The sequence below is a fragment of the Staurois parvus genome, unplaced genomic scaffold, assembly GCF_062004578.1.
Source record: "Staurois parvus isolate SC_StPar_1 unplaced genomic scaffold, SC_StPar_1.0 ptg000321l, whole genome shotgun sequence".
NCBI lineage: Eukaryota > Metazoa > Chordata > Amphibia > Anura > Ranidae > Staurois > Staurois parvus.
This window is the reverse complement of record NW_028318117.1, coordinates 2774062-2787162: the sequence shown is the minus strand read 5'-3', so window position 1 is coordinate 2787162 and position 13101 is coordinate 2774062. Positions and strand designations below refer to the sequence as shown.

General features: G+C 38.9%; 1 protein-coding gene across 1 annotated transcript in view; it reads left to right on the top strand.

Annotated features, from left to right (window-relative positions):
- Positions 1-13101, top strand: part of NOS2 (nitric oxide synthase 2) — a 92492-nt gene that overhangs the window by 57716 nt on the left and 21675 nt on the right. The window contains exons 15-19 of the mRNA XM_089683754.1: positions 1613-1662; positions 4644-4818; positions 6232-6364; positions 9118-9196; positions 9974-10155. Coding sequence (XP_089539880.1) covers positions 1613-1662; positions 4644-4818; positions 6232-6364; positions 9118-9196; positions 9974-10155 — 619 coding nt within the window. The remainder of the gene's footprint in view (positions 1-1612; positions 1663-4643; positions 4819-6231; positions 6365-9117; positions 9197-9973; positions 10156-13101) is intronic.

Sequence of the window (13101 nt, the reverse complement as noted above, 5' to 3'; positions counted from 1 at the left end):
CTCTCCCTTGTCAGCTCCTGCACATACAAAGCTCACTGCCATACAAAGCAGTGTGCTTACACTGAAACACAGACACAGCCCATGTAGTAAAACAGTACACAGTTATCCCTTTGATCGCCCCACATGTTAACCCCTTCCTGCCCAGTGCCATTAGTACAGTGTCAGTGCTTTTTATTAGCAACAATCACTGTATTGGTGTCACTGGGGATGTCAGTGACACCAAGTCAGTTTCCCCCAGTGTCAGAATGCCCGCTGCAGTCCCGCAGTCTTGCTATAAGTCACTGATCACCGCCATTACTAGTAAAAATAAAAAAATTCCAGTATCTATACTGCCATTTGTAAATGCTAAAACTTTCACGTAAACCAATTAATTTACACATATTGAGATTTTTTTTTTAGCAAAGACATTTATTTATTTATTACAGGTACTTATATAGTGCCATCAATTTACGCCGTGCTTTACATATATATTGTACATTCACATCAGTCCCTATCCCTCATACACATACTAGGGCTACTTTAGACAGGAGCCAATTCACCTACCAGCATGTCTTTGGAGTGCGGGAGGAAACTGGAGTACCTGGAGGAAGCCCACGCAGGTGCAGGGAGAGCATGCAAACTCCAGGCAGGTGGTGCCATGGTTGGGATTCGAACCCATGACCCTAGTGTTGCCAGGCGGAAGTGCTAACCATTTAGCCACTGTGCTGCCCGCATGTAGCAGAATACATTTTGGCCTAAATTTATAATTAAATTTTATTTTTTAAATTTTTTCACTGGACATGTTTAATAGCAAAAGGTCAAGAATATTGTTTTTTTTCTCAAAATTGTCGGTCTTTTTTTTAATAAAAAATGGAAAAGCAATCAAATACCACTGAAAGAAAGCTCTATTTGTGGGAAAAAAAGGACGTAAATTTAATTTGGGTGTAGTGTTGCATGACTGTGCAATTGTCAGTTAAAATAATGCTTATCATTTTTTTTGTTAGCAGACCGGATTGGAGGCAGGTATGTCCATTTGCACCCGCTGGTCCATAGGAATACATGCATCCGATCAGGTCTCCCTTAAAAACTAACAGGCGGACTTGATCAGATCGCCCATGTGAAAGGGGCCTTAAATGCACATAAAACAGATGTGAAAAAGTACTTTCAATTGCATATTTAGCGGACCAACAGGAAGAAAATAGTTCATCATTGCCAGGTGAAAACAGTCATACCAAAACAGAAGAAGCATTCTGAATGTCTTAGTGTTGGCCAGGCAGTGAATTACTAACCTGGAGCAATGTTTGGACATCATTCAGAATAATTTCTGCTTCTCACCTGCATAGAAGGGAGCAGTGCCCACATGTCTATGACAAACAGAGCAAGTCCTTGTCTAAAGCACTAGTCAGGTATAAGAGATCCCTACTTCCCAAGATAGATAGATAGATAGATATGATAGATATAATAGATAGATAGATAGATAGATAGATAGATAGATATGATAGATATAATAGATAGATAGATAGATAGATAGATAGATAGATAGATAGATAGATAGATAGATAGATAGATAGATAGATTGGGTTATAAAGCTCAATGCAAGGTATACGCTGACTCTTTACTTTTTATTTTTTAGAAATTCAAGAAATCATTGTTTACCCTGAAACAACTCCACAGTAAAGTAAGGTACGTAGGCATGAAGTATGTAACAATGTATTTACATTTATCACTTCTGCATTGTTTCTTCTTCAAGTTTAGGATACGTTTTTCATATCAGATGATTCTATAAGAGCAGGACTCCTTTTTCACATACAATGACAACAGATTCCTTAAGCCGGCCATAGACAGATCAAAATTCAGCCAGTTGTGCAGGAACTAAATAAATTTCAATTCATGTTTGGGCAGACTAGCTCTATCAATCGACTACAAGCAGCCTGTTGGGTTTTTTTTGTGCGATCACTGCCACCAGCTATAACTGCCAGCAGTGATTATAGCAAACGTGCACACAGAGATGGAGGCGGTCATTCATTTTGCTCCAAACCCCTCCATCCTGTATCTCTCTCTCCCAAATCATATTCCTCCGATATCCCCCCTCCCTCTCTGTTGAGTGACATGTGGTCTGGATGATGACAGAGATCACAGGCAGCAAACCCATTGGGAGGGCGTCATGGCTATAAACCCCAATAAGCTGGTGCCCATATGTCTGCGAGACTCTTGCTTGGAAAGGGATCATAAAGCCATAAACCAAGTCCCTTGCTGAGCCTCAAAGACATTCCAGATAAGCAATAAAGCAGACATCACATTCAGGACCCACTTTCCCCTATGATTACATATCTTGGAATATGAGAGACGTACATAAAAACCGGGCATATATTCAGATTGGTCTTGGTAATACAAGTCGTCTGATATATTACACTATACTATCTAACATATACAGGAAAGCAGAAAATGATATCTCCTTAACCGTCACAACAGGTATGTCATATTTCATATGTAGACGTTCAGCAGAAGATTCTGCGTATTAATCTACTCGTGGATAGAATGTTATATGTATCCAGGGTAAGTTATGAGCCATGACATCAACTGCGAGGGTTTTTGGTCATAGCTTGGGTCTCCACCTGCAACACCCGCCCAAATGAGGCAATTGGTTCTCTGCTTCAGGGAGACACCCTGCTGAGTTCCTAGAAAAAGCTAAGCTAAGCTGAGTTGAGTGAAAGTTGCAGATTCTCCCTTTTAACATCGGAACTAACTTTGGGAGATAAGGCATCCTTTTGGCACAGGGAACCTGATCTGCTTAACCCAAGGCTTTTGGCAAGTACTTTATCTAACTAAATTCCTTTCTGTTATCTCCTTGCTGTGTTATTGCTCTCTGTATATTTATATATATATATATATATATATATATATATATATATATATTGGCTACATCTTTTCTGTAAATATTTTTATTGCACCCTTTTGACCTTTTAGTAATAAATCTTACTTTCTGAAAGTGTTGAACTGTTTCTAAAGCTCTTTAATGCAAACTAAGAACCCCTGCCTCTGAAGAGCGCTACTGTGTGTGTGTTTTAAACTTCGGTATATCTCTGCCTGCAGTGACAGTGGTATACCGACGCTTATGCAAACATCATAGTGTTATTGCTGATATTGCCGAGTTTCCTCTTTCTCTGTACAAAAGGAGTTGGTGGCAGTGTGAAGGGTTAATTGCATAATTAACCTGACCCAGTAACAATTGCTCCCAGGCTGCAAGTACACAGATTGTGGTCCATTAGCTGGAACATCTTTGTGCAGGGTGCAGCTGGGCGTGGCATTGTTATGCACGTGACAGCGCGGTTTTTGATTGGCTAGTCCTTCGATCACAAGTTTGGTGAGAATGCCTGGGGCCTGATAGTCACAGTGATAATTGTATTCTGATGGCAGAGAAACCTCCAGCTGCCAGAATACAATAGTACAGCGGGAGAGATTCCTCCATCAACACTGACTGTTTATATGAGAGAATCAAGTGATTCTCCTTCAATCTGTGGTTGAAGGAAAGAAGGTTGCATAGTGTATGGTCAGCCTTAAAAATGCCTTAAAGTGGTTGTAAAGGCTCATGTTTTCTTACCTTAAAGCATTCTATGCATGAAGGTAAAAAATATTCTGTGTGCAGCAACCCCCCCAGCCCCCCTAATTCTTACCTGAGCCCCTTTTCGATCCAGTGATGTGCACGAGAGCCTTGACTCTCCCAGGTCTCTCCCTCATTGGCTGAGACAGCATTGGTAGCCAATGGCTCCCTTTTTTGTCAATCACAGCCAGTGAGCCAATGAGGAGAGATCAGGGTTCAGAGCCAAGCCATGCTCTTTGGACACACAGAGCAGCTGCTCAGGAGAAAACCTTCTCAAGTGCCCCAATGCTTTGGGGCACTAGGGAGGATGGAGGGGCAAGGAGCACCAGCAGGGGGCCCGGAACAGGCTGAAATTTGATCCATGTGTACCCAGCTTTATTAGAGCAATAAAGTTTGTTCAATGTGGGAAACCTGGTTGTCCAGTCTACTATTGTATAGTTCTAGTGGTACTCTGTCCTAACCTAACCTAAAATACTGTACCTGCCAATATTCCTAGATTTGCAGTGAAAATGCCCAACATCAGCCATTTGAAGTTTACTGCCAAACTAATGACCCCATCTAAAGAAATCAAGGATTGCTGGTAAACAAAACTGAAGAATGGAGGGATTATAACACATGAAAGGAAATACCTTTGGGTTAAAAAAAAAATTTTTTTTTGTTTTAAATCACTTAAATCACTGAAGTTGTGTCTTGTAGATGCCCTACATAGTAAACTCTTTGCAGCCTCACTACTGAGTTTACACTGTCCAGGTCCTGCACTTGCCACACATACTTGTCATCATTCTCCAGTCATTCCTGTGCCCATACTCATACTCCAAACATATTACAAATGCATCCATATGAATGATCGTGGACTTTAGGTCCTGGCCAAGATAGAAAAGAAAAGGCCTTGTGACACCTGGCAGGGCTGTACAGTAAAGATCTCAGGATTGGGGCTGCAGCCATGAACCCACATGGAAATTCACTATGGACAGCTAAGTAAAAGACAACTTCACTAAAAGTGAGATTGTTAAATAATTTTTTGCTTGAAACATGTCATAAATACTGCTTTTTTTTATACCAGGTATGCAATTTTTGGACTTGGTTCCAGCATGTATCCACAGTTTTGTGCTTTTGCTCATACTTTGGACCAGAAGATGGCACAGCTTGGTGCTTCCCAGATTAGTCCAACTGGTGAAGGGGATGAGCTCAATGGACAAGAAGAATCTTTTTCATCATGGGCTGTTCACACATTTAAGGTAATAAGTGAAAGCAGCAAGTACACATGCTAATACTATCCTGGTAATATTGTGTACCAAAGTCAGAAAGTCCATTCAATATTACAATTTACTCTCACCAACCACTTTATTAAGTACACCTTGCTAGTACCGGGTTGGACCCCCTTTTGCCTTTAGAACTGCCTTAATGCTTTGTGACATAGATTTAACAAGGTGTTGGAAACATTCCTCAGAGATTTTGATCCATATTGACATGAGTTAATGTTGCCTTTCTATCAATTTGAACCAGCTGATCTCTGACATCAACAAAACATTTTCATCCACACAACTGCTGCTCACTGGATATTTTCTTTTTTTTTTGGACCATTCTCTAAAAACCCTAGAGATGGTTGTGCGTGAAAATCCCAGCAGATCAGCAGTTTTTGAAATACTCAGACCAGCCCGTCTGGCACCAACAACCATGCCACGTTCAAAGTCACTTAAATCCCATTTCTACCCAATTCTGGTACTCAGTTTGAACTTCAGCAAGTTGTTTTCACCATGTCTAGATGCCTAAATGTATTGAGTTGCTGCCATGTGATTGATTGATTGATTGATTAGCAATTTTTGTTACCAACCAATTGAACAGGTGTACCTAATAAAGTGGCCGGTGAGTGTATATCTGTAGCTAGTCTATGTCCTTTTAAACCAGCTTCTTCTCTTAGTAGTTCTGAGGAAACTTGAATGAAGCATCCTGCTTTTGAGTTGAGGGAGCTGGAAGGGGTGCAGCAGAGGGGAGGTGGGAGCAGTGCAGTGGGTGTCTGAAGACAAAGAGGGGGATTCGTGAACATAATTAAAAAATTGGGAACTCAGTGGAGCATGCTGGGAGATGATGACATAATGGGGTTGATTTACTTAAGGCATTGGATGTTCATTCTGCAAAATAAGTTGCACTTTGCAAGGAAATTTGTCACAGAGCTTAGTGAATGAGATAAAGCTCTTTTGACTTCCAGGAAGCAATCATTTGCAAGCAAAATTGTTTTTTTTTTTATTTTCTTTGCACATGATTGGGTATTCTTTGCAAAGTGAAACTTCACCACATTCTGTAAGCTGATCACGCCCTTTATGGGTGCTCAGCCTATTTGCCTATAGTAAATCAACCCCAATGTGTTTAAAACAATTTATTAAAAAATGTACATTGTTTACCTCTGCACTCCCCTATCTTTTCTAATCAAACCGTGTTAATCTAAGCTGCTGTGTTTATTGTCAGTGATCAAAGTGATATAGTCAGTCACTTTGTGGTTGTAGATTTCCTAAAATGACAATGGCGTTATGATATGCTGCCATTCTACTTGTATAAAGAAGCAAGGCTCTCCACCAACTTGCCTTGACTTTCACTTTAACACTGTTAAACCACTGTGACATTGTCCTTTGACTTCCTTGTGTGTATTCTAGGCTTCTTGTGAAGCATTCAAGATTAGAGACAGACAAAACATTATACTGCCAAAATGTTATACGTCAACTGAAACATGGAATGCAGAAAACTATCGCCTGGTCAGCGAAACCCAGCCTTTAGAATACATCAAAGGTATTTCTACAGAAAGACAAATAAAAATATATGTGAAGCTTAATTTGTAAAAGAGTTTTTCATTACAGTTATCTCCCTATTATTGCCATTTTTATCTTTTCTATTGCTCATAATGACTTTCTTTCTATAAAGACAATCCTAATACATTGAGTATTGAAATCAGCACAGGGGAAGCCTGTGCATATATAGTAGCACCTTGAAAAGAGTATGCGTTACATTATCTCCACTCATTAAATGCAGTGGGACTTGTATAAGTTCATTTGGGCCAATGACTCCAATGTAGCTGAGGTAGATTGCATGCTTGGGTGACATTGCATCCTGAATAAACTGTACATGCTATTTGCTGTGGTGTTTGTGCTGTACAGTTTGATTCTTTGAAAACCAATGATGTTGCCCAATTTGGGTAAAACATATTAAATGATAATATGCCATATGTTCATGATGCCCAACATGCAGTGCTGAAACAAGTTCATCTAGAGAACAGGGAAAACATGCCAAACTGCGACCCCCCCAAGATGTATGCGCATTATGTATCAGCAAAAATCCCCCAGTAGTTAGGTGAAACAGTTGTATGGGCTAAGCACTGTTTTACTTTAAGGTGAGAGTAGAGCTAGAAACATGGGTCACAGCTTCTCAACATAATGATTCTTCAGAGGTCTTCTGACCAAGGTAATGGTATGATCCCCAAAATGAAGGTGCTATTCAGCCAGTGACAGACATAGAAGGAGTGTGCGCATAACTATTCTTCATGGAGGCATTTTCATTAAAGTAAAGGGGCATGGAAGAGAACCTGACAAAACACAGATACTTTATACATATATAAATAAATAATACTTTGCAGCTCATATTTCCCAGGTTATTGCACCTGCTGACCTCTAGGTCTAAAGACACCAGCCACAGACTGCTTGCTGGGAACTGCTAGGAAAGGTGGCGTACATGTTTCCAATGACTGCATGTTTCCCTTTTGCACCATTCTTCACTGTACACTTGGCTCATTGTTCCTCAACATCTGCCTAATAGTAGAGGTCAGGAAAAGGTGTGGATTCTGTGTGCTAAGGAAACAGCCTGTATAGTAATGTGCCTATTAACGGCTCAGACTGAATGAGAGAATAAATGTATTGTGCCACAGGGGATAGAAACTTTTATTAATAATACAGATAAAACAATGAAATATAGGTACAGTTTCTTAGATGTTTTTACAGCTTTGTGCATTTATCATATGCATATCGTAATGAACATATTAATGATAGAGAGATTGCAAGATGTGCAAAGTACTACATTTCACTAGATTTGCATAACTTTCAATAATTTTGCAAGGATCAATGTTTACTTTTGATATACAGGTATGCCTTTATGTAACTGTTTTTTTTTATATTTTACCAGTAGAATTGCTACATTTAATTCACAATGTATGATATCAACAAATAGGTGCAGTTTTGCTAATGTATACAAATATATTTTGCATACATACAGTATCTGTATCAGATACATATATATAAATAACCCCAATTCTAAAAACGTTGGAACACTGTTGAAACAAAATTCAATGATTTAAAAATCTCATAAACTCATATTTTATTCAAAATAGAAAATAAAAAACATATCTAACGTTTAAAATGAGAAAATGTACCATTTTAATAAAAAAAAAAAAGGTAAATTTTAAAATAAATGGCAGCCAGTTTCAAAAAAGTGGGGACAGGACTTCAAAAGAATCTGTAGAAATCTCTGTGCGCAAAGGACAAAGCTGAAATGCAATACTGGATGCTCATGATCTTCGGGCCCTCAGGTGACATTGCATTAAAAACAGGCATGATTCTGCACTGGACATCACTTCATGGACTCAAGAGTACTTCCAAACCGTTTGTGAAAACAGTTCGATGTGCCATCCAAAAATGCATGGTAAAACTCAGTCATGCAAGCAAAAAGCCATATCTGAAAACGATCCAAAAACGCCACCTACTTCTCTGGGCCAAAGCTCACATAAAATGGTCTATTGCAAAGTGGAAAACTGTTCTGTGGTCAATCAGTTCAAAAGCTGACATTCTGTTTGGCAAACATTGGTGCTGCATCCTCCGGACTAAAGAGGAGAAGGTCCTTCTAGCTTATCAGTGCTCAGTTCACAAGCCTGCATCTCTGATGATATGGGGGTGCATTAATGTGAAAGGAATGGGCAGCTTGCACATTTGGAAAGGCACCATCAATGGTAAATTATATATTCAGGTTTTAGAGCAGCATGTGCTCAGGCAAGAATGGGACAATATTTCTCTCCAAAAACTCAAACAACTGCTTTCTTTGTATCTCAGACGTTTACAGTGTTGTCAGAAGAAGAGGGGATGCTACACCATGGTAAACATGTCTGTGTCCCAAATTTTTGGGAGCTGGGTTTGTACTTTGCTGGCTTTTTGTTGCCCTGTCCCACCTTTCTGAGATGTGTTGCTGCCCACAAATTCAAAATTACCTTTTTTTTTCTTAAAACTGTTAATGCTAATTTCTACTGTGTCCCAACTTTTTGGAATTGGGGTTTTGTATATATATATATATATATATATATATATATATATACATATATATATATATATATATATATATATATATATATATATATAATACTACAGTATATACGCATACTATATATTTATATTGTATAAACTGTATTTGTAATAGTTTTCAGTTAGTATTACTTCTGCAGAATGCTTGCATTTTCTCCACTAAAAAACTTATTTACCAATTCAAAATTCCTTTTTTTCATTTAGCCCTCTCCATATTGCACTCGAGAACTATCCTAAAGATGAAACTAAAGTCAAGGCAAAATCTGCAAAGTGACAGATCTGGGTAAGTTATCTGCTAAAATAAATAAATTCCCATTATAGCTGTCATAAAGGCATACCTATATGTCAGGATTGCTTCTCTTCATAATAGCTAAGTAAACAACCATAAAGTGTCCTGTCATTTTGTTGCTGTTCATTAAAAATCAGCCATAGGCAACAGAAGATGGTTGGGCATGGTTGCCTGCCTGATCACACTTTAAAATTGTTTTTTTAAGCATAATTTTGCTACCATTACATTATATCTCCTGAGTTTGTCTGTTAATACATCTTGAAGGGAGCAGTCAGAAAGCAGCAAGATACTCCCTGGCACCATCCTTATCTGGAAGTGACAGGTAAAAAAAATCCACCACAGGTGATCTCCTGAACCATTAGGTTGGGTTGTCTGTTGGCACCCATGGGCATAATGATCCTTACTTGTCTGTGGGTACATTTAGTTCTAGAATGATTCCTAATTCTGTTTTGGCTCATACAGCAAAAAAGCCCTCCCTCCCTTTCTTCCTAGTTGTAAAGGAAGTAATTATGCTCATACTATAACTATCCATTGTATGAACATCCAGCACAGTTTGAGTTATACTCAAGTAGTCTGCAACATATCTCCACCTCCCTATATGTCAATTCATCTCTGTGCTTTCCTATACAATATTCAATATCTGCTCATCAGACAATGATAACTTCAGTGTAATGAAGTCCCAAAATCAAATTACTTGTTGATTCTGTCAGAGAAAGGAAATCCTGCATACGCAATTAGTCCTATTAGAAGTTCTTTTCTTGTTGTTTTCAGCCTTGCCACTCTGCTAGTGAAACTTTCCAGCGAGAATTACCAGGAAGCTCAGTATCTGCCAGGAGAACATGTTGGTGTATTTCCTGGCAACCAGCCAGACCTAGTTACCAGCATAATTAAACTTCTAAAGGATGTTCCCCCCAACAATCAGGACATCCGACTGGAGACACGCAGCCCACAGGGTAAGAATCTGTTTTGTTTTGGTGAACGCCTTGACTTCCTTCTTGGTATATTCAGATAAGTGTTTCGTCATTTTATAAATAATCTTGGATGTTTTTGTTCTGTCTGATGGAATGACTTCCCAGTTGTGGTAAATTAAGCAATCCTGTTATACATAAAAAGATTTTATATGTATGGATTTATATTCTTTGTTATAGAACATCTTATAATGGGTAATTTTATAAATCTCTACAGAACACTTTAAGGCATCAGTGGGATCAGAGAAACACTCAATTTTCATGGACCCCATAGACATATTGTAAATCTTTGTGACATATAGCATAGGGTATGTGCACATGAGGATCCCTGTCTCTCACATCTCCCATTCTTAAAAAAAATGGTCAAAATTCTAGAAGGAAAGGCCATGCAAAAAATGGTAGATCTCCATTCTTAAATATTATCTTACTTATCTTATAGTAAACTGGAACTGGTTGCCGACACTAGCAATTTGAAGTGCTGGCTGTGGAGGAGGAAGGAGTGATGAAGTGAAGTTTGGGGATTGGAGGGGGGTGGGGGCAATATAAGACATTGTCATTGTGCCCTACATAGGGAAGAGAACAGCATCTCTAATGAAAACCTGCACTGACAAAAATAAGCAGGCCATCTCTGCCAATATCTTAAAATACTAGTTACCTGACTCTAATGCATAATACTTAGATTTATTATTTTCTGTGATCCCAACTATTGGATCAGTGAGACAGTCAGGCAAATAGAATTTTAGGCATATCAGCAATGGTGATCTCCCACTTTCCCCCAAGCATTGTGATCCATTTGCAATTCATTACATACAATTTCATACAAGTCTGTTATGTCTTTTCCTCCCTCCTACTGACACAAGGAAGGTCCCCTTTAGGTTCTTTTGAAATTACCCTTCTGTCTAATGGTGTACAGCATCAAAAAAAGAATATTTATCACAGACCAAGTACAAAAGGACGAACAAGTGAGAAGATACAACAGCACTTAAAAATTAACACAAATATATATTAAAGTGGTACTGAAGGCAAAATCATAAATTACATATACAGTATGATGCAGTCTGTCATTAGCATTTACACAACAGTCTTTGACCTACTCTGTTGATCTACTGGGATTTTCACACACAACCATCTCTGGGGAAATCGAAACTCATCAGACCAGGCAACGTTTTTCCATTCTTCTATTGTCCAATTTTGGTGAGATTGTGTGAATTGTAGCCTCTGTTTCCAGTTCTTAGCTGACAGGAGTGGCACCTGGTGGGGTGGTCTTTTGCTGCTGCAGCCCGTCTGCTTCAAGGTTCAGCATGTTGTGCATTCAGAGATGGTATTCTGCATACCTTGGTTGTAACAGGTGGTTATTTGAGTTACTGTTGCCTTTCTATAATCTCAAACCAGTCTGCCCATTCTCCTCTGATCTCTGACATCAACAAGGCATTTTCATCCACACAACTGCCACTCACTGGAAATTTTATCTTTTATGGACCATTCTCTGTAAGCCCTAGTGATGGTTCTGCGTGAAAATCCCAGTAGATCAGCAGTTTTTGAAATACTCAGACAAGCCCGTCTTGCACAAACAACCATGCCACATTCAAAGTCACTTAAATCTTCTTTCTTCCCCATTCTGGTACTCGGTTTGAACTTCAGCAAGTTGTGTTTACTACGTCTAGATGCCTAAATGCATTGAGTTGCTGCCTTGTGATTGGCTGATTAGCGATTTGTGTTAACAAGCAATTCAACAGGTGTACCTAATAAAGTGACTATCAATTACTGCATGTTACAACTTATTTCAAGCCCAGAAAAGTGTGCTTGCCTATGTGTTATAACTAGACAACCCTGGTGCCAGCCTTATCACAAGAATGTAAACCAATCATTCAAGCAATTCCAAGGCAAACCATCCATTGTCTCCTCCCTTTGATCTGTTAGACTGTGGAGTCAGCTACAGTCTGAAAGTGTACCTAGACATCACAATCATTGCTCAGTCCTACTGATCCTGTAAAGTGACATTGCTAAAGCTCATTCTTTTTATTGTTGATACCATATAATTATTGAATTGCATCACACACAAAAATAACTGCATCTTTCCATATTAGGTACAAAATAATTATAGTGTTATTAGACAGCTCAGTTAAAAAGGCTATTTAAACCAAAGACACAGCAGAACCACTATCAGCATGCAATTGTTACATATGTAGAGCATTATATAATATGTATTTATTTCCGAGGTGTCAATATTGTTCAACAGGCACTGATTATAGAGTAAAGGTTGTTAGACATGCTGATGTACAATGACGTTTATTAAAAGTGTACAACCCTGGTGCCTTGTGATTACACTGGAGTAGTTGAATAAATATAGCTTTCTTTGCATTTATGCAAAATAATGAACACCAGCCATTATACTCTGAAATGGGTGTTTTTTTCAAAAGATCATGATAATTTTATGCGATGAAGTCAGCAATAGCCATTCAGTTGCAAAGGCTTATTATATGGTTTAATGACAGCAACCTTCCTTTGCCGTCTCTCATTATATACAAGTAGCACAGAGCAGTTTGGGTTTCGAACTAGCCTGCTTTATTGTATGGTTAGATAACAAAATTAGCTTGCCCAAAGCAAATATCAATAAGTAATAAATCCTAGCCCAGCAAACAAAACCCCTTCCTTGCAGGGAAAGGGATCTTGCGTCCATGTCCCTCAAAACTGTTAGTTTTGACTTGGTGTCACAGCTGCTGCCACACAATGACTCTCTGAGGAGAGACATGCTCTGGTTTTCCAGGGTTTGCGACACCCTTGTGAAGGCGGCTACATCTTCTATAAAGAAAAATCACAACAGTGGCCTACCTACCCCTGATTATGATAGCTTCTCAAAAACACAGCCCTTCCTAGCCAAAGTGACTTTCTTGATACTCTCAGTAGACATGAGAGCATCCTGAGGAAAAT